The sequence below is a fragment of the Aethina tumida genome, chromosome 3, assembly GCF_024364675.1.
Source record: "Aethina tumida isolate Nest 87 chromosome 3, icAetTumi1.1, whole genome shotgun sequence".
Classification (NCBI taxonomy): Eukaryota; Metazoa; Arthropoda; class Insecta; order Coleoptera; family Nitidulidae; genus Aethina; species Aethina tumida.
Genome location: NC_065437.1, coordinates 13992614 through 14015028, shown reverse-complemented (window position 1 = coordinate 14015028; position 22415 = coordinate 13992614). Strand labels below are relative to the sequence as shown.

Sequence of the window (22415 nt, the reverse complement as noted above, 5' to 3'; positions counted from 1 at the left end):
GAAAAAAATGTCATCAATTAAAATTAAGGAAAAAACTAACTAACATAATTAAAATATTTAATTAATTAATTAATTAATTAATTAAAGTTAGTAAGTAAAATGCTTTTTTATTACTCGTTTTTAAATTTATTTCATATTTACAACAATTTAAATAATATATTAATAATTTTTTTTATCCAATGTTTATTACAAACATATAAAATTATCACTTTTTTCTTTACCTTGTTTTATACATTATGTAAAAATTAAATATTTTAATAGAAAAAATAATTTAATTAATTAAAGTTACTAAATAAAATGCTTTTTTATTACTCGTTTTTAAATTTATTTCATATTTATAACAATTTAAATAATATATTAATAATTTTTTTTACCCAATATTTATTACAAACATATAAAATTATCACTTTTTTCTTTACTTTGTTTTATACATTATGTAAAAATGAAATATTTTAGAGAAAAAATAGATTGTAATTATACATATTATTTTTTTTATAATTATAGTATGTTTAGATTTTTTTTATTTTTTAATGTGTTTGAATTTTTTTAGTTTTTAAAATATTTAAAATTATTAACTATATAAATACTACATACTATATATATAATATTTTAAAAGAAAAAATAGATTCAAATAGTAATTATACATATTATTTCTTTATAATTATAGTATGTTTAGATTTTTTATATGTGTTTAATATTATTTTTTTTAAATATTAGAATTCTAATATCTTTCTATGTTTTCACATTTCTATTTAAAAGTATTTAATATTATCAAACAATTCATTTATAATAACTTTACAAATTCTATAAATTTTAATTCTTTTATTCCATTTGAAATTAATTTTTTATTTTTTAAAAAATGAATTAAAAAAATTGCAGTTCCTTTTCCTCAAAAAGTCTCAAGATGTAAAAATTATATTATTTAATATAATGTAATTCATAAAAAATAAAGAAAAAGTTAAAATTCTACTATAAAAATATAAAGAATTAAATGAATGTTTTGTAAACTATCTGACACAAAAAAATCTAATAAATTTATATTTATTGATATATTTAAAAACAAAATTAAATTTATTGTTTATTTACTAAATTATAAAAATTTATATACCTTTATTTTGTTAATTTTTTAATTAGAATTTAAAATTTTTACTTTATAAAATGAATATATAATGTATCTTTTATATTTATTTTTATTTTAAATTTCTTAACAACTTTATTTTTTTTAAATAGTATATAGTATATAGTATCAGGTTACTTTGATGAATAGATTACTTTTATTTTATAAGTAATAGTAATTTATTGTTTTGATAACTATTAAGAATAATATTGATGATTTTCAACGAAATAATACACTGTCACCATTGTAAGTACTGTGTGTCTACCATGTAATTTAATTTAATTCTATTAAATTAGATTAGATTAACCGTAACTTATTTAACTTAATTTTTGACTGAAATGTCTTGTTTTTTTAATTTTTACTACTTGATGCTTTTTCCTCTAAATTTTAGAATTTCAATTAAACAATAGTCTAATTAAAATTAAATTAAATTATTAAATATTATATTATTAATTTAGTATTAATTTTTCATTAATAATAATAAATATATCATTTTTTTAGTTTCGCTGGACAGTGGGGACCATAAATCGAAGCTACAATAAAAGAAAAAAATAATAAGGAAAATCGGGCGAGTACGTCGCTGTCACGGGGCAGACGGCAGGTATATGCTCTCCGTATCGAGTTCGGTGTCGTTTTAGTGCTGCACAAAGTGATCCACACTAGTTAAATTGCGTGCCGCGCGGCACCGAGCGAGACGGAGCGAATCGGCATCGTCTCTCACCCACACACCGGTCGGGGGTCGGAGAGGGCGAGGGGGGCGCGCGAGGGGGCCCCGCCGCCGTGCCGACCTGAACGACCGGGCAACGTCGCCCTCCGCTCCGCAACCGATATTGTGGCCGCGTGGAACGGAGCGGAGGAGAGCGCTCGGCTCTCGGGTCAACTTCCCCCTGCCGCCGCCGTGCCCCACCACCCGGCCCAGCGTCGACGACGACTACGTGCCGTTGTTTCTCTCCCACGGGCACACAGACACACAGTCGAACGTCGCGTCCCGTCCGCACACCACGTACAACCAGCGTCCGGACTCTCTCCACAAGTGTGCTTGCTCTCTCTACACACACAGGCACACAGCGAGTGTTGTGCCTCCGGTCTTCGGTCTTCGACAGCCCCCACGTTCGGATGCGATTTTTAATGGAACGGTGCCCGATGTGATTCTGTGAACCAGTGTGACGGCTAACCGACTACCTTTATGTTTACCCTCAAATGCTGGGATATACATCCTATAGGTAAATTTTTCTTTACTTTTCAGATCTCCTGTCCTCCGCGTATTTCCCCGCTTTCCAACCCTTTTTCCCGTTCATTTTGTTATGTTGTACAATTTCTTCTCGCCCCCGAGGAAAAACGTCAAAATATCTTGGTGAAGTGCTGGAGGAATTGCTCAAAGATTTTGTGTTACCTGTGACTTTTGTGAACTGTGCCCACTATGGATTAACTTACCAGCCACTGGATTATAACTTTTTGGATTATTGTGACTTGTGACAATCCTTGGATTATTTGCTGTGACAATTTTTTAAAGTGCTCAACTCGTGCCAAAAGTATCAAATTTGTGAAACAAAAATCAACAAAACAATCGTCAGTGATGGACTGTGCAATTAGTGCAACAAAATCAAAGAACGATGAAACCGTGCCCAAAAGTGCCCGACATAAACAATATTTGTTTACGCGCTGATGGATTAATGTGTGCGGCTGATGTGTGAGAACGTTACCGTGAACCGTCCGTGAACTCATCGGGGGTGCACACATAACAATTCCTCCCGTGATTTTGCGACAGAAGAACGTTTTCGAAACAAGAGGTCGCAGGATTAATCACCACGTGGACGCTGCGGAATACGGTGGTTCGAATTTTTCACGATTTTGTAGCGTTTTGTCTTAATTTGATGTTCGTTACGTTACCATGTTTATTATTTATTTATTTTCTAGTGTTTGTGTTAAGAAAATGGGAATGTCCAGTTTACAAACGTTATTTCAAGTTAAAAGGCCAGAATAAACAAAGTAGTAAATCTTGGAAGTCACTAAAATTTGGGATGTTTTCATAATTCACAAAATTAATATTTCGATTAAAAACCAAAATAAATGATATATTCTTATCAATCGAATCGTTTAGACGAATAATTAAATCTATTACTTAAATGTTATTTAAAAATCAAATAATATTAATACATAAAATACACCGACAAAAACAAAAATTATTAATTAAAGAATATATTTTTGCACGTCGAATCTCCAGAAACAGCTGAGAAGTTACGATAGGAAATGTTCGTCGTAAACAAGTTACTGTATCAACAAAATTACAAACAAACAAACTTGATAATAGTTGTAAAATTGTTAAAGAAAATGTGCATAATTATATTTTGACGCATTTGAAATTGTTGTATTTTTAAAAATGTTTCCAAAATCACCTTTGCGTTGACTTTTTAATTTATTTATCTCTGTTATATTGGTCAGTGGAACAAAAATAATTTATAAGTTCATGAATTTTAATGACAGAAAATTGATACAGCGTTGTGCGTGTCGTCCGTACTTTTCATCGAAATTTGCATAACTGTAGTAAAAGTTTAAAAATTACACACTATGTTATCAATTAATCTAGTTAATCTCCCAAATTTCACATGCATGTTAATATGTTTCTTGTCTGGTGTTTGAAAAATCAAAAGACCCCATTTAATTTAAAAAGTTAAAAAACCCAAGAACGTGAAAACGCTTAGAAAGACGAAGTAATATTTGACATTTTCATTTTTGTAACAGTCAGTTTGAAACTTCGAACCACTGTGCGCTAAAGCTAATGAACTTTTATGTATGGTTTTCAAGAAGTGACAATTTCTTAAGCCATTTAAAAAATTGTACCATTTTAGTTTGCATGTCTTTCTATTGGTACGTCCTCCCCCAAAACCCAAATAAACCACCCCGAATGTAATTTTAGTTAAAATTCAACAATCCACCAAAATCGAAAATCCAGTGATAAAAAAATGTATCGGAAAATTGTGCGATCGCAGTAAGGAACATGTGTTCGTGTTTTGTTGCAGGGACTGGTCGCCGGGCGGCGCCACAGCCCAGCAGCAGTTGTCTGTCGTGACCACCGTGTGGGGAGTCACCACATCGACCCAGTCGGGCCCCCACGGATCGTACACGGGCGGCCCGGCACCTGCCAACAGCCAGAACTACGCGAACGGCCTCGCCAAGGGACAGCCCAACAACTATCAGGCGGGTTATAGGCCGCAAGGGTAAGAACCGACTTAATTCCACCCCCAACAATCTTGAGTAACAGTCAGTCGAGCAAAAGATGAATGAAAACGGTACCACAATCAGTGGCTAATTTTTTATCGAAATTATTATTATTAAGAGTTAAACGACCTGGACTGAATCTATCGGTTCGCAGGTGAAGTACCTGCAGTCATTGATCGGTGTAGTTGAACTACCTCTTCACACTTTGGCCGGTGTTGAAATGCGCGCAGTCATCCGGGTACAAGGTTACAAAACAAGAACGGCAAATATTTTGATAGCGTGATATCTTGGATGATTAGGGGGAATTTATTAATTGATAACCAAAACCTCATTGAAACTGCAAATGAAAGCGTAGCGACAATAGAAAAAAATTCAGACGAAACTGTCATCAAGGTCTTTTGCATAATTTATTGTCGGTCGGGTGGGTGAATTGACGGAAAGGTGAGCCCGAAAATTCATAATGCACGCATACGAAACCACATTTACATTGATAACGGTCGGATAATGCTCTAATCAGTCCGGATCCTTGAAAACATAGCCCCGATTATAGAGTGTACCGACGAAATTATGTGCGCGAAATATTAAATTATCGGCTCACCTTGATTGCCACGATTAAATGCGACGGAAGGCCGCCGCTGTTGTCGCTTGTTTCCAAACGCCTAATGATAAGATTAAACCTCAATAAAACAATAAAAGTTGCACCGAAATGCCACGCAGCGATTTAAGGAGTCGTACATTTCCGGTTGGAAAGGGGGATCGATTTGTACAGAGTCAAAATCTAAATTCAACCCCGTCCCCTCTCGGTTTCATCCCGTCCTGAACATTTGGTTCACAGGCGTCGTACGACGTACGGGGGACTGACAGCCCCCTTTTTGCCTACGAGAGAGAATCGTCGTCTATCAGCCGCCCTCCCGATTCCCAGTAAACGAGCCTCCCCCTCCGCACAGAACACTAGGTCACCTTTTTGTTGGGACCGAACCAACCCTAATTGGTCGCATATTTCGTCCTTTCGAATACCTGGCACGTCGGCCACACAAAAAGCCGGCGTTAAACACACCAAATATTTTCTCTATTGTAAATCTTCCGAGACGTTCGAGTGCCGCAGGGGTTGAAACCACCACGTTATTTTTTTTTGTTTGCTTTTCGTACGTCCTGTGCCATCTGTGGACCGACAATTCAACCTGCACGCGTTGTTGAATGACTCGGACGGAGCTTAATCGTGATCCGAGGCTGACCTGATAACAGTTTCCGTGCGAAATAATCCTAATCGCACGCTCGTATGTTTTCGTCAAAACAACCTTTTAATATACTTTCCACAGATAAATTTAAAGCAAACATTCGTCGCCCCGAAAGCGAGAGAATTTCGTAGTTTGTGCGGAGGCCCGATGGGGCCAATGGGAGACATTGTGTATCGGTTTATTCCCTACGCCCGTTCCCGTTCGACAATTGTCCCCCGTTTTGTATACAAGCGTTGCATTGTTTAGTGGCGAAGCCACCGGTTCGCGTTTTTTCCTTTCTCCCATTGTACACCCCACGAAACGAGCACCCCGCCGCTCTCATTGTCGTCAGTTCACACAGTGCGTTTGGGCGGTTAAAAAAAAGGAAATGCACGTAGTCGGCAGATCGATCGGAATCGAAAAATGTGTACCACAATTGCTTAGGTAAACGGACTTACCTCAGAACGATGGATTAGGCATTTCTGGTACTGCAGCGTCTTGATTTTCTCGGAAATGTTGATTAAGGGAAGGCCTGCGTAGGTACACGTGTCATCTGGAAGGGTCGAAAATTCTGACGTTGAACATCTGCAAACAAGAAAACAGTTTATATATGCTAGTTGTAAAGTCAAAAGGTTCAGTTTCAATCTCAATTATTTGTGGGAACACATCATTTTATAAAAGAATATCACTTGTCAGTAATTAGCAATGCGGTGAGTGTCACAATATTCGATGAGCAAAAAATATTTGTATACTGTGAAGTGAACATTTCGGGGGTACAAATAATAATTCATCCTGTGACTTTTAACAAAAAAGTGTTTTCAAATCGGGAGATGCAGGATTAATCCGTATAAAATACGGTGATTTAAAATATTCAATTCAATTATTTATTTTTGTTTCAAAAACCAGTTTATAAACGTTTATTTGAAGCTAACAAAAATAAAATAATACAATAGTTACTAAATTTTCTGTTTTAGGGATAAAAAATTTAATCGTATCAATTTTCTTTATTTAACTTTAAAATAATCATATTAAATGTATAGGAAAATAGAAATTACGAAATGAAAGAAAATTTCTTGAACGTTAAACAATATAAAAAAGATTGAAAATGTTCGTCGTAAATAAGTAACTGTATCAACATAATTACAAAAAAAAACAAATTTGATAATACATGCAAATTTGTTAAAGAAAATGTATAAATTTGAATAGCATCAACTAAATTTTGACGCTCTGTTAAAAATTCTTACAATTTTAACATTACGTCTGTTTTTAAAATAAAGGTGTACGGTACACAAAAGAATAGTCATGCCAATCAGTTAAGGGTCGACAATGCAAGAAAAAAAATTAGAAACTTATAAAATTAAATTATCCTGGTTACTATGGCTTGTAATGAATAAATTATTTTTGCACCGACGTCAACCAATCACGTCAGTAGGTGATGGATGTAATTATTAATAATTAAGTGTCGAAATTGGTAATAAACCATAAAACAAACAATTAAACAGGATTGAATCCGACGTACCTTAGTCCATATTATTTAAATAAACGTGCTGTCCACATTAATAATAGACTTTGTACTCCGCAATTATTTTCCCTCAACTTGCGAATATTACAATAATGTTTTTGTTCAACAGAGTGGCCAACTATGGAGCAACGAATGGTATGAACGGCGCTGACGGAGGCTACGGGAACAGTAATGCCCTGTCCACAGCTGCGATGGTAGCAGCTGCAACCGCCACCGCTACCGCCACCGCCAGCGTGGTGGCCCTCCAGGACAACAATCAGTTCAACAACCAACAGTATTCTCAGGTAAGACGATTTTACTCCATAACTGTTTCGATTTAATACAATCAATTATATATTTCATTAGGGGTATCAGCAAAGGATGGTGCCCATGAACGGAATGAACGGCATGAATCCGATGAACCCGATGAGCAACATGTCGAACATGAACATGGGCGGCATGCACAACAACGTGATGGGCAACATGGGCGGTAATATGGGACCTAAGATGGGTATGCAAGGACCCGGTCCCACCAACAACCCCATGTACCCGAGGAGGATGACTCCATATCCGTCACCGGCCATGCACATGTCGCAAAAGCGCGGCCAGCAATCGTACCCCACTGGCGGACCGTGTCCCACTATGAATCCCAACATGAACCCGGGCATGAACCCCAACATGAGCCCGAACATGAACCCCAACTTTAACCCCAACGCCCAGTACCCGAACTACGGGTCGAGGCAGCCGAATTTCAATCAGTATCCCGCCCAACAGACGTTGGGCCCCACCGGCAACTTCGGACCCAATTCGATGGGCCCGAACAACCGCGTGATGCGACAAGCCACCCCTCCGTACACCAATCCCGGACAGTATTTTCCTAACGGTTCTATGAACCAATTTCCTGCAAACAATTCTGGTCAGTATAACATGAACAGTTCCGGGTCCCAGTACAACAGCAACAGCCAGTTTCAACAAGACGTCGCGCTGCGGAGCAGCATGAACTATCAACATAGCCCGATACCGGGCAACCCCACGCCTCCACTCACGCCCGCCAGTAGCATGCCCCCCTACATCAGCCCCAATCCCGACGTCAAACCCAACTTTAACGAAATGAAACCTCTGCTACCCAATCAAAGTAAGTTTTTCATACATATTCTCGTTACTCTCTTGTGTTCGTTGTAAATACGTATGTGTTTCTAACAAATAACCAATTTTTAACAGAAGACGATGAATTGAGGCTAACGTTCCCGGTGCGGGACGGCATTATCCTGCCGCCGTTCCGTCTGGAGCATAACCTCGCCGTCAGCAATCATGTGTTCCAACTGAAGCCGACCGTGCACCAAACTTTGATGTGGCGTTCGGATCTCGAGCTGCAGCTCAAGTGCTTCCACCATGAGGACAGACAAATGAATACGAACTGGCCTGCGTCAGTGCAAGTCTCCGTCAACGCGACGCCCTTAATCATCGATCGTGGCGAAAACAAGACGTCGCACAAGCCCCTGTACCTCAAGGACGTATGTCAGCCGGGCAGAAACACCATACAGATCACCGTTGCCGCCTGTTGTTGTGTAAGTGTACACTGGCTAAAATTTTACTATTGATTATCTAATTTAATTAATTGTTTTACAGAGTCATTTGTTTGTCCTCCAATTGGTGCACAGGCCTAGTGTGCGATCGGTACTGCAGGGATTACTGCGCAAGCGACTGCTTACGGCCGACCACTGCATAGCCAAGATCAAGCGCAATTTCAACAACACCGGATCCGGTCCGAATATGGAACGAGATCGGGATGCGGTGGAACAGACGGCACTGAAAGTGTCTCTTAAGTGTCCGATCACATTCAAGAGGATCACGTTGCCGGCCAGGGGACACGAGTGCAAGCACATACAGTGTTTCGATTTGGAATCGTACCTACAGCTCAACTGCGAGAGGGGGTCGTGGAGGTGTCCTGTGTGCAAGTAAGTTTTTCTTTTTTGGTCGATGAGGCTTTGTATTAATGCATGTTTTTATTGTTTTATAGTAAACCGGCACAATTGGAGGGGTTGGAAGTGGATCAGTACATGTGGGGTATTCTCAACACGCTTAACACTTCTGATGTTGAGGAAGTCACAATCGATAGTTCAGCTAATTGGAAGTCGGCTAAAGGAATTCCAGGAGTCAAGGTAAACTTCCCATCTATTTTGTTAAATACATTTAAACTTTTATAAATTTCAACGAAACTAACGTTTATGCATGTTGATACACAGATGGAGAACGAGGAGGACTCGTGCGGCGCCAAACGTTTGAATAACAAGGCTATGTCGCCGGGCAGTATGACGTTACCGACAATGAACAACTGGGACATGTCTCAGGCGATGTCGCCGTACCTGCCACCCGACATGAACAGCATCGCTAGCGGTTCGATGATGAATGGCCCACCCACGTACAACAACGGCCGCAGCGGCAACAACATGAACGACATGTCATATTCCACCAACAACGAGTATCTGACCGGAAACGGGCCTCTTTCCCACCTCAGCGAATCAGTCAACTCCCTGGATCCGCTTAACGCGATGGAAAAGAGTCTGAACGAACAGGTATGTGACAATCTACTTTTTCTTACACGTTCAACAATCACATCACAACCTATCTTACTATTTAATCGATCTTTTTCTAGATGCCACACACGCCTCACACACCGCACACGCCACACACACCCCACACGCCTGGCGGTACGCCGGGATCGGCACATACGCCGGGTGGTCCAAACGGTCCGCCCAGCGTGCCACCCGCCTCCGATGCCCACAATACCAGTAACTCGTCGACGGGCGGCTCGTCGGCCGGCAACCAAGGGAACGGGGGCTCGGGTGGAAGCAACAACGGATCAAATGACAACTCCATTCCCGAGATCCCGTCCGATCTCAACTTCGATCCGGCTGCCGTCATCGATGGTGAGGGCACCGGCCAAGAAGCTCTGAACGTAAGTACAATTAAATTTTAATTGTCTACTTGATAGTATGCTCAAATAGCAAGTAAATCTATAACAAATAATGTAATAGTTATCGAGATATTAATATAAATAAAAATTAGTCATGAATAAATGCGAAATTTTGTTATTAAATTTGTTAATAGAGAGAATCGGGGATAAATTAGGCTAACTAGATTGAATTAATGTTTAAAGTAATATTAATTGGCATTTTTCACATTAATTATTCCGATTTGAATCGTCGTGACATCAGTAAAAAAAATTCGTTCCTTTTCAATTCCAGCTACTTCCGGACAGCGTGGACCCTATGGAGTTGTTGTCCTACCTGGACCCGCCTGATCTGAACACGCCGCCATCAAGCGGCAGCAGCGCCGGGCAAGCCAACAACTCGGCAAACGACGACATCCTCGCCCTCTTCGAATAAGAGACAAAACTGATAGCAGAAAAAATATAACGTACGCGGCCCAGTTCCTGATGAGCGCTCACTTCCAGCACAAGTTGTCCTTTTTATCTGATTAATTGCCGACATGTGATGGTCGACAAGTGAGTGAACAAGTGTGATACAAAAAAGCAAACAAACAATATTCGAAACATGTTAATTATTTCGTGTATAAGGTCTAAAAAGAATCAAACTATTTTCTCTGTACTGTTTTGTACATAGGACAATTATTTGGATAATGGCGGGCGGTTCGGTCTGTCGGTCCGGCAGATCACCCGGAAACAGTTTTCTCGTCTAGAAACAGTATTAAAACACTACAAATTCGCCCAAGTACCAGGACGCAAAAACCCTTTGAACCCGCTGTATTTAGCCTTGTACAAATCGTTTTGTATATAATGTATAAAACCAATGTCGAATGTGGGACCGACGGATCGGACCTTAATCAAACGAGAAACACTGCATAAAATTCGGCCAGTTTAGCATAGTTCAACCACATGATAAATAAACTAAGTAGAGAATTTTTGGAACCAAACAATCTAGGTAACTAACTAGAACGACCGTTTTTGTACCGGTCAAAAATTTTTTTGCATCTCGATGTGCATAGGCTTTTCGAAGTATTATCTGCTGTAAGCCAATTCTGTGAACCTGATACACCAATGGGCATGAACACATGTGTAAGGATGAATATTTTTATGCAACGGACAAATTAAAACCGCCGTCGATCCAAACCAGGTAACGAAATCAAACTTTTTAGGTACCAAATGGCACTAATCGCTTGGAATTTTGATTTTTTTTATTTTGTTCATCGAGGCGATATATCGTGGGGTATGTATGACTCTCGTGGAGATCAGTATGACGACCAAAAACATAACCATACCGATTTCGATCGAGGTTCTCCTAGAGTTTTATTATGCCCCGCCATATATTGAAGATTTATTTTTTTTTCTATAAAATGGTTTGGGCGATGTTCGGTTGTTGTTGCAATTATACGCAAACATAAAATCCACATATGATATATAAATATATATATTTAATTAAAAAAGAACTCTGAGACTGTGATAAAACTTTAATTATAAGTAATTTTAACATATTCAGTAATTATTGTATATTATTAATATGATGGTTTTAGCATCATTTAATTAGTAGGAAGCAAAACTATGTTATGTTATATTGTGGTAGATGTTTGTGTATTTCCTGAAATTTATTTGATGTGATAGAAAATATATTTTGGTAAAAATAGAGAAAGAGCGTTTTATTTCTACATCCTTATACATGGTGTGTTGTCAAATATGTTTATATATGTGTGTGTTAATTTTTATTGTAGGGGTCCAAGTTCCTAAAGAAAAACACAAATTATGTATTATCTATCGTTAAGATAATATTAATTATTAGGTTCACATGAATTGCGCAATTCTTATTGCCAAGAATAACTCATTCTAAAAATTTAGACAAAATAGGTGTCAATAAGTTATATGTAAGTAGCCGATCTAGAGATTTCTCTCTCTCATTTATTGAAAGTTTACAATTCTCATGACACGTCACTTGTAAATTACACAAACTAATTTATTGCTTCCATGTATTGTAAACTTTTCGTAAATACCCTCAGTATAAAACTTTGCCAATAATTTGGTTTAACGTGTGTTCTGCATTAGGCGAAATTATGTTTGTTTATAAAATCCGGAAGCGCAACAACTCGACTGTGAGCGCGCAAACAGGTCTTTGTGTTTGCTGAATTCATTCGTATTTCATTTATCAGTGGACCAATTTTTTTTGTTAAGAAATTGTTATTTTAGACCAATGTTTAACATATCATTTTTTTTGTAGTTTCTTTCATCGATTTGGACCAATAATAATAAGCATATTGTTTCTTCTATCTAAGTATATTCGTATTAGTGTTGCAAAGTAAAAAATAGTGCTTTCATTATTTTTATAAACGTAGTAAAAGTGAGCTGATTATTGGCAATTTTATATATGTTTTTTTATGGAATAGATCTAAATTATTCTGTAGTAAAAATAACTATGTATTATGATTTTGCTAAAATTGTAAATATATTGTACATTAATTTGAGAAAATATTATGTCTACAGATAATTATTTGTTTTTCTATTGCGAATCTAGTATTTTATGGGGATTATTTTTTTTAATTATTATTTACTACTATTTTGTTTATAATTATTGATCAGTACAAAGTTTATTTTTTAATATTATCTAAATTAGTCTATGTATATTTTATTTTTAAAAAATCGACTTTTGTGTTATACTTTATTTTATTATCAGTGTTTTGTGCAATGAATAAAAATGTAGACTGATAGTTTTAATATTTAAATTTATATATTTTTTTTATTTTACCTATTAGAAGTTCAGTTCAGATTGGGAAAACTGGTACACAAGTAAGTATTATTATACAAATAAATACTCACAGTGATATTCATTCATAACTTTACTTAAAAATTCTAATAATACTCATAAAATAGAAAAATTGTAATGTTCCTTATTGGCCTATATGGTATCAGTATTTTAAGGATTAATTTCTTTTGCGATCTGAACATTAGTCCATCAGTGGTCTCGTTCACAAAAGAGTACAACAATAATAAGTGAGTTAACAGATTCACATTATTGGTTTATTTTTTAAAATGAGATACTTTATTATATGAATCTATTTTTCCATTATTTTATATTTTGTTTTTAAAATATTACATATAATAATTTTCAGGGGAACGAAACTGTTAGAAATATTATTAACACATACAAGTGAATTAATAATTTATTCATTATATTCAACGTAAAATAAATAAATTTACATAAAAACGTAGTAAACGTATTCCATACTACAAAGCAAACTAAAGTGCAAGTTTGATCGAAATAAACGGTCAGTTTTGATTTTTATATTTCATAGATATATATACAGGGTGTTTGGCAACTTATCCGACAAATGTTAATCATTTTAAAAAAAAGATAAATCGACTACTTATGCAACAGTGATGTGCATAATACGAATTATCATTCAATGTTTTCAACACTTGAGCAAGTATCCCTAACAAATGATGTATTTATTACAAGTTACATTGCATATACAAAATCAAAGCTATTCCAATTTATTAAAATTAAAAGATAATGGTTATAGAATATTTATTTATTGTTTTGAAATCAAGCTTATGCTATAAACCTGTAAATGTTGGTTGCATATTTCACAAATACATCAGTGTGTGAAACATAAACGTCAAGGTTCACACGTTTAGTCAGCTGTGTTTTAACCTTTCAATAGAACAATTTAAATCATACGAAATGTTAAAAACGAGTTGATAAAACGTTTTAAATAAATCATTCTTCATGATGAATAATAAATTTTTACTTCTGGTGCCAGTATTTACTCTTATGTTGACATATTACTATTATTTTGACGAAGACCTTAAAAGAGATAATGAAAATATTTTAATTTATCAGTATTTTAATAAAAGTAAGTATTTTTTATATTATTCAATAAATGTTTTAAATTCTTGTATATAATATTTTCTTATAAAATATACAAATCATTCATTTAGTTCATAGTTCAACATAAAAATCAGTATCTCTAATCAAACCAAATATTTTTTAAATCTTACAAGGATTTGAAAAAAATATATTTATTTACTATATATAGGTGTTTACGAAACCAGACATTCATATTCAAAGAAATAAGATATTTTAAAAAATACCCTGAATCAAAATTTTCTCCACTTCAGATGAAAAAATCACTTATTTAAATTACAAAATTATGTTGTTAGATTTAAGGTATTTACTGGAATCTCCAACGTGCATGATTGAAAATCTTGATCCGCTGAACGAAGAAATAAAAGAATTTCATTGGAAAGTCCCGAAACACGAATGCAGCAAGTATAAATTGCTCAGCTATATCACGAAAACCGACACAGCTGTAAATTTAAACATCAACCGGAGCCTTTTCAAAACTTACTCATACTTAAAAATTACCTGTTGTTACTCCGAAATATACAGAGACAATACCGGTAATTTGCCTGATGAAACGATAAAGTATTTTGAAGTTGATTTATGCCACCAAATATTAATTGTTTTTTTTTTCAGACAATCTGACTGTTTCCCGATTGAATCGTCAGTGGCAGTAACACATGATATTATCAAGGTAGAATGCAGGTCTCCTTTCAATTCGATTTACTCGAACGTTCACCATATAATCCAACCTGTGCCAAAATCCGTAAAAACCGATAAACCGAGCATATTACTTTTAGGAATTGACGGAATGTCTAAATTAAACTTCATGAGGTCGATGCCCAAAACGTTCACCTACTTGGAATCGTACGATTGGATCGGACTCAAGGGTTACAACAAAATAGAGGACAACACTTATCCGAATCTAATGGCCTTTTTGACCGGCCAAAATTGGACGGACTCGGACAAGCTTTGCGACCCGACAGTCATTGGCAAACTGGACGGTTGTAATTTCATTTGGAAGGAGTTCAAGAAGTTGGGTTACACGACTGCTTACGGTGAAGACACCAAAGTGTCCACCTTTAATTATCTCAAAAAGGGTTTCCTGAACCCTCCGACGGACGTGTACCTGAAACCGTATGTGATCGCCTCGCTGAATCTGTCGACGAAGTGGTACTGCAGCACGTACTATTGCTCGGGTCCCGAGAACGCTGGTCAGAGGATGTTAGATTCCGTGTTGGATTTTAGCGTTACGTATAAAAACGTGCCGACTTTCGGCCTCTTCTGGATCAACACGTTCAGTCACGACGACATAAACTGCGCAACAAGCATGGACGCGGACGTTGAAATGCTGTTGAGGAAATTGTATGTTGAAGAAATCCTGAACGATACCATAGTCGTGCTGTTAAGCGATCACGGATTTAGGTACGGGAATATTAGGTATACCCACACAGGATACATGGAGGAAAGACTGCCGTTTATCTACTTCTGGATACCGGAGGGATATAGGAAGAGGTACGTGAAGGAGTACGAGGAACTGAAGAGAAACGCACAAAGACTTACAAGTCCTTACGACTTGTATATGACGCTGCAACACGTGTTGAAACAAGTCGACCCCAAATATGTGATAAAAGAGAGTAGAGGCTGTTCAAAATGTCACTCGCTGATGGAAACGATTAAAAACGATAGAGTTTGTTCGGACGCTGGAATTCCAGATTACTATTGTTCCTGCACAAAATACTTCACAACCAGTTTAAACCGTCCTATAGTTAAGGAATTGGGGGAGTTTTTGGTTGGGGAGATTAACGCAAAAGTCGCATCTTATGGATCAGAAGCCAAAGGCTGTGCTTACTATATTTTATACAAAGTATTATCGGTTAAGTCTTTAATTAATAAGGATAAAAATGAAGAAACGTTCCTAATTAAAATTAAAACATTTCCAGAAACAATAATGGAGGCTAGCATTAACGTTAACTATGCGAAGCATGTTTTTAAAATTGTTGACAATATTAGTAGACTAGATCGGTATGGACCGAGAAGTTATTGTGTTAAAGGTTCAAAAGTATCTTATTATTGTTATTGCAAATCTTTATTTATGTACGTTAATCATGTTTTGTGTAATAATATATTTTGTTTCTTATAATCTTTGGGTTTAATTAATAATCGAAACAATTTTAAGGAATCGGGCATTGAACGATTGGAATGCAAACGTTACGGGAATTCCGGGCGAAACCTCTGTTGCAATAACAGCCGTCGTTACATCTGATGTTGACGATCGGACATGTTTGACCCAGTGTTGCGCATGTTGTTTGGCATGCACTTCCACATTCGTAATGTTCGTTTGGTCTGTCACAAACGATTTTGTAGGGCGAATAATCTGCAAAAATTTGTTGGATAATTGATACCAAAGATTTAAAATAATATTAATACCTGAAATATAAGCAGAAGAAATTCCGGCTATGCACAAAAACAGAATCACCATGAATTTGAACATTTTCTTGCGTTTCTTGACAAGTTAACAAAGTGGTGGGATTATATACCACCAGAAAGTGATACTATAATCTTAAATGTTAAAAAATTGTAGGACACTAACACGACGATTTTAAATAAAACGCTAGTTAGTTTCTTGCAAGTATTAATTTATATTTAAATTGAGTTGATGGCCTCAACCCAAATGTGTTATTTAAAAAATTTATAACTTCCTGGCATAAATAATAAAACACTTTTTTACGCATTAGTTTTTATTTTAAAAAATAAGCAACATAAATTTGTTTCATCAGTGCTTAGGTGGACAATCGGCGATGGGGATGCAAACATTTTCACCATTTCTGGCGTAGTCTTTGTCACAATAACAAGCATCATTACATTTTATGTTTATGATGGGGCATGTTTCACCCAGATTTTCGCATGTGGTTTGACAGGCACTTCCACATGCGTAATGCTCGTGTGGTTTTGTGCAGTTTAGGCGTGCTGCACAAATTTAAATAAAATTTAATTACTGAAATCACATAACATTAGTGACTTTACTCACTTGCTCCGCAAATCGCGGTCCAAATCACCAGAATAAATAAAATATAAGAGATGTGTTTCATACTGGCTATTGATATTGACTGATAACCAATTAAGTATTGTCTTCTTTTATATGTATGCATATTGTTTACAATTCTTTGTAATGCTTATCTATTTATGAGTTAATTAAACAATATATGGAAAATGTAACCTTGTTGACTGAAATAATGATAATTAATGATCAGTTATCGAATACTTAAGTTATTTTAAAAAACAATTATTTAACCGTATTTTTTTAAACGTACTATCCTCACACCATCTGACAACGAAGCACTAATTACTTAAATATCTTCATATAAATAACCTTCTGGGATAAAGTAATTCACAGTGTTTGCATCACTGTGTAAGTATATTTCTTGGAAATTAAATAAAAACACTTATGAGTAATGTTATCAATTAACAAATTTAAATACGGTGTATAAATTTATATGGGAGTATCTTTAGAAAACTCTTCTGTTTATGCTATGTTAAAGTCAATTTACTTTAAACAAAATGTACATTAATATTCGAGAAAAGTATTTAAACTCAAATAGGTTACAAATAAGTACTTTACTGGTCAAAATTTTAAAAGAAAATATATTTAATTTAATACAATATTTCTATAAATGCATGACAAAAAATAAAGTTTTCCTTAATGTTTAAGGTGGACAATGGCCGATTGGAATGCAAATTTTCTCATGATTTCTGGCGTAACCCACGTCACAATAACAGGCCTCATTACATTTAAAATTGTGCCTATTACATGGTCTACCCAGATATCCGCATACAGTTTGACACGGACTTCCACACGATTTATAATGCTCATGAGGATTTTTGCAGTTAAAGAATTCTAAGTAAATAAAAATTAATAGTCAAAGTTACATTAAATCAATTGTTTTACTCACTTGCTTCGGAAAAAGCGACACATATCATGAATATGAATAAAATATACGATGTATTTTTCATACTGGCTCTTGACGTTGACTAATGATGAATTAAATTATTAGATCTTTTATACGCTTTGATATTGTTTATGTTTCGTTGACTTGCCATATCTGTTGTTACCGATTAGTTGTTATGTTTTTCACAACTCAAATAAACAGTGTAGCCCTTTTGAATGCGGGAAACTCTCATAAAATTCGTGTTGTTTGTCCAATTTTAACACATTTTCTTTTCAAAAGTAAATCATGAAAATATATATGTACTTATATACAAAATGTTTCGTTTTTTGGCCCAACACTTAGTGGGTAACATTTTGGAAATAAAAATTGAAGATACTAGTATGGGTATATATCAAATTTCAATTATGAATATTCATAATTCTGTGGAAAATTTAAAAATCATATTCTTATGGTTTTATTTTTTTTATGATCAAGTAGTCTATGAAATAGACCGTCATAAATAGCTTAACTTATATTTTTCAACAATATTCGAATATTATACTAATTATACTATACCTACTTATACTCTAAATTCAAATTTTTGTAAGTTATATCTACGAAAGATATAATAAATTCATTAAATTGAATTAAGGAAGTAAATAAAATGTGGGTATTATTAATATTCCAATATTCTTGAAAAATAATATAATTTATACTATTTCTAATAGTTTATCCCATGGGCTAGATGTTAAAAATATAATTTCATAAAATTGATATATAATTAATTTGAATTATGAATATGCATAATTTTTAAATGAAAAATTGGAAAAACAGATTGTTAAAATCGGCCAAAAAATAAAAAGCTTATGGTGGTTACCGCTTTCAAGTAGGCCACTCTGTATATTTTTTAAATATTTCGTTATTTTTACATCTACATATCGTATTTGACATTCTACTCTTACATACATAGCTCTGGGAATATTTAATCATAATTGTTTTGCTGTTTGGTTAAATATTTGTATATTTACACTTAATTAATTTTAAATACTAATTTAAAAAAGTCTATGGCAGTTTAAATGATCTTTTAATTATTAAGAGCGGCGTCTCCCTGTGTTAAATTCCCTATACAAACGCCGCCGACGACTTGGAGCAAATCTCAAAACCTACGCAATCAATTTATTTCAAATTTTGGATGTGGATTAACAAATGTTTGATCTTTGACATGACATAGTTTTAAAGTCGTAATTTTATTTAATAACAAAGTTATTGATGGTCAAACTTAGATCATTTTTTACCATTTTTGTACAGCAAATAACTCAAAAAATAAAAAATATTTTGGTAAATGAAATATGTCATGTCAAAGCTTAGATATTTAACAAGACTGTGCAGTGACAATTTTCCGAGAAAAATATTGCGTTTTTTAGATTTGCTCCAAATTAGCAAAATAATAAAATTTCATGCGTAAACCGAATAATCATAGAAATCTGTAAGCATAAGTGATTGCGGAGGAGGAAGGGGGTATGTCATGTGTTCGACTCATTATTCATAGATGGCCTATTGACTGGACGTATTCAGGGAAATTTGTACATTTTTATACCAGTTATTATAGCAATAAAATTTAAAAACTCTTTGATTCATAATACTACTAATGTCACAATTACAAAGTGGCCACATGTAAGAAAGTCATTGACATGTGAGTCTGTATCACAGAAGAAATTCAAAAATAATATATATTTTTTTAAAAAATATTGATAATTGATTATTCATCATTAATCAAATTTATGTGATGTAAATATATATTTTAAACTCATTTTTTAAATAGTTATCAAATTATTAAAATAGTAAATTTTTAACCTGGAAATCTAAACAGGAAATTCGGCTTATTGTTCAATATAATATAATACAATACAATTTTCATTATCTGATAAATTAAAATCAAAACACTTTTTATATACAATATTTTTTTATGTATAATTACAGTAAACTAATGTGTAAACTTTGTAATTTGAATGAAATTTATAGGAATTTAACGTAGTGAAACAAATTATTTTAAAAATTAATATTTTATTAAATTGACATTTTTTTTGTCCTCTTTTCCTGCGTTTCTCTGATGTAGGGTGGATCAAAACATTTTAAATTTCACCCTCTTCTATTTAATAGTATCTCTTGTCCTAAAATAGAATCTTTCTAATTTCAAAAGCATTTTGTTATTCCAAAAATTCGTCTTAATGAATTACTTCAACGAGAAGTTTATTTTTTGGACCTGAATATACAATAAAATATAGCATAGATTAGTTCCAATAATATTTAATTGATCTTATATCTGAAAGTAATATTCTATAAGTTCTATATTATAAACGTCTCATGAGAACACTTGACTTCCTCAATTTCGTCTTCAGAAATAATTCCTGAAAATATAAAAATTTAATTATAAAAATACACAATATAATTTATAAATATCCATGAAGAACATCTACAAATAAACCAGCAGGCTTTACAATTTTATTGCATTCTTGTTCAATTTTTTTATTGCTACCGAATCATTAATTTTCCTGTAATTCGTAGCTTCTGTAGAAAAATTATTAATTTTTTTAACTATATTGACACAAGATTCTTTTAATTTTAACGTCTCCAAAATTAGAAGCAGTAAGCCGGTGCATTTATTAATAATAATATGGGTTGTTAAATTGCCAATTGCTTTTTCATTTATTTAAATTGTTCTTTTTTAGTAATTTTGATCTAATATCTCATTTAAAATAAATTGTGAACATTGGGTAGATTCGTTATACTTCTCATCTCGTTCTAATTTCTCCACAATATATGATCCTATTTTCTTCAGTTTCCTGTTTCTTAGTTCCAGTAAATGTAAACTTTTAATTTTTTTCTTAGACCAAGAAGCAATTCTACGCGTTTTTGGCATTTTCTAAAATTAATATTGCTTTTATTTTATTATTGTATACTATAATATAAAGCCGTACATGCTTCTTTGATTTTAAATGTCATATTAAAATTATGTGTCACTTGATTTTCCAATTTTATAAAGTCTAAGTTAATTTAACTACATAATACAAAATAGCTCAAAGACAAGTTATGTAACAACACGAAAAAATAATAGAAATAATTCAAGAATATTAGGTGAACCAATAATATGAACAAAGAAATACTATATATGTATTTATTAAAAAGAAATAAAAAAAACGAACTATCATATTTATTTTAAATACACTAAAGTCGATTTGAAATGAACATAATACATTCTTCAAATAAATCAATCTTTATTCATAATTTCACGAGGAGAAAAACTAACAACAAACAATGAACACGGAATACATATCCATCCAGACGCTTCCAATGGAAAACCAAGGTCACAAAAATATGAAATAATATCAAAATTATGACAGATACAAGCAAAAATTAATTAATTAATTGATGACATGAATTAACAGATATACATAATACATACGAAACAATAATACAGCAATATAAAAACTAAAATGGAATAAAAAACTTACCTTTAAAAGTTTATAACAAATTACACTTTGTCTGATGACTAAAATAAGACTAATTTATTCCTCTGTTTGAAACTGATGTTTCTTCAACCACCAAAACTGAAGTAAAATTTCTAAGTCAAGTACTACCCAAACAGAAAAAATCCATTTGTTTTGTTATTACATTTCACTTAAATTTCGACCCAAAAAATTACACGCGGTTACATGCACTGATTTGTATAACTCATCACTTTGAGTATGCGAAGGTAAGAGTTTGAAGTAAATACAAATTCAGAGCTAGGGTCACTATTAACTTTGAGATCATTTTTTTTAATTAATAATAGATTTTAAATCGGCTTCCGTATTTGTATAACGTATTTATTATATTTGTTTATATGATAAAATGTTATTGGTTTACAACTAACTATACAACAAAATATCACAAAACTTATTAGCACTAAAAAAAAGTTAATAACTGTATACGTTATTATATTTTTAATATATATTATTGTATTATATATTAATTTTATATAATTTTTATTAATAAAAATATAGTAAGAATTCACAAAAAAGAAAATATCACAAAACTTATTAGTTTTGTATTATATATATTATTGTATTATATATTAATTTTATATAATTTGTATTAATAAAAATATATTAAGAATTCATTACTATTATAAATTTCATAATCTATTTACAACCAGTAAATTCACTATATGTATGAGATCTCAAGTGCGGTCCTGTTCCATGCAAAAAAAATTGCAGCCGAACATTTTACAACCGAATGTTTGTTTGATTTCGTGGCGGCACCACATTACGGGCTATGTTTTGTTTTGCATCCTTTTCTGGCCGAAAGTGTGATTCCTTGTCTAGTAAACGCCGCTCTTAATAAGAAACATATTAATATGTTTACAAATTTACAAATTTAATGTAGCAATCGTACTTAAAATGATAGGTTAATAAATAATTGATAAATAAATAATTATAATTATCTTATCCTTTCCATATATCGTCTTTCCAATGGTTCTAGTGGTTGGTCATTATACTCTAGATGCATCCATGGACATGGACAAAGAAGGAACATTTGGGAGAA

The 22415-nt window shown here is 33.6% G+C and overlaps 3 protein-coding genes across 3 annotated transcripts; 2 read left to right on the top strand and 1 right to left on the bottom strand.

The window, feature by feature from the left end:
* Window positions 1-1905: 1905 nt before the first annotated feature.
* On the top strand, window positions 1906-12550 carry LOC109604732 (zinc finger MIZ domain-containing protein 1). The gene is made up of 10 exons (XM_020021261.2): window positions 1906-2340; window positions 4138-4335; window positions 7185-7359; window positions 7421-8189; window positions 8276-8622; window positions 8684-9012; window positions 9075-9216; window positions 9301-9630; window positions 9711-10013; window positions 10303-12550. Exons 1-10 carry the CDS (start codon window positions 2318-2320, stop codon window positions 10441-10443), a joined length of 2757 nt encoding a protein of 918 aa, XP_019876820.1. The 5' UTR covers window positions 1906-2317; the 3' UTR covers window positions 10444-12550.
* A 1133-nt stretch (window positions 12551-13683) lies between these two features.
* LOC109604731 (uncharacterized) lies at window positions 13684-16639 on the top strand. Its single transcript, XM_020021259.2, has 3 exons — window positions 13684-13915; window positions 14223-14487; window positions 14539-16639. Exons 1-3 carry the CDS (start codon window positions 13789-13791, stop codon window positions 16043-16045), a joined length of 1899 nt encoding a protein of 632 aa, XP_019876818.1. The 5' UTR covers window positions 13684-13788; the 3' UTR covers window positions 16046-16639.
* LOC109604730 (inducible metalloproteinase inhibitor protein) lies at window positions 16077-17051 on the bottom strand. Its single transcript, XM_049964130.1, has 3 exons — window positions 16934-17051; window positions 16682-16872; window positions 16077-16319 (listed from the first exon to the last, which is right to left on the bottom strand). Exons 1-3 carry the CDS (start codon window positions 16992-16994, stop codon window positions 16077-16079), a joined length of 495 nt encoding a protein of 164 aa, XP_049820087.1. The 5' UTR covers window positions 16995-17051.
* Window positions 17052-22415: the final 5364 nt, after the last annotated feature.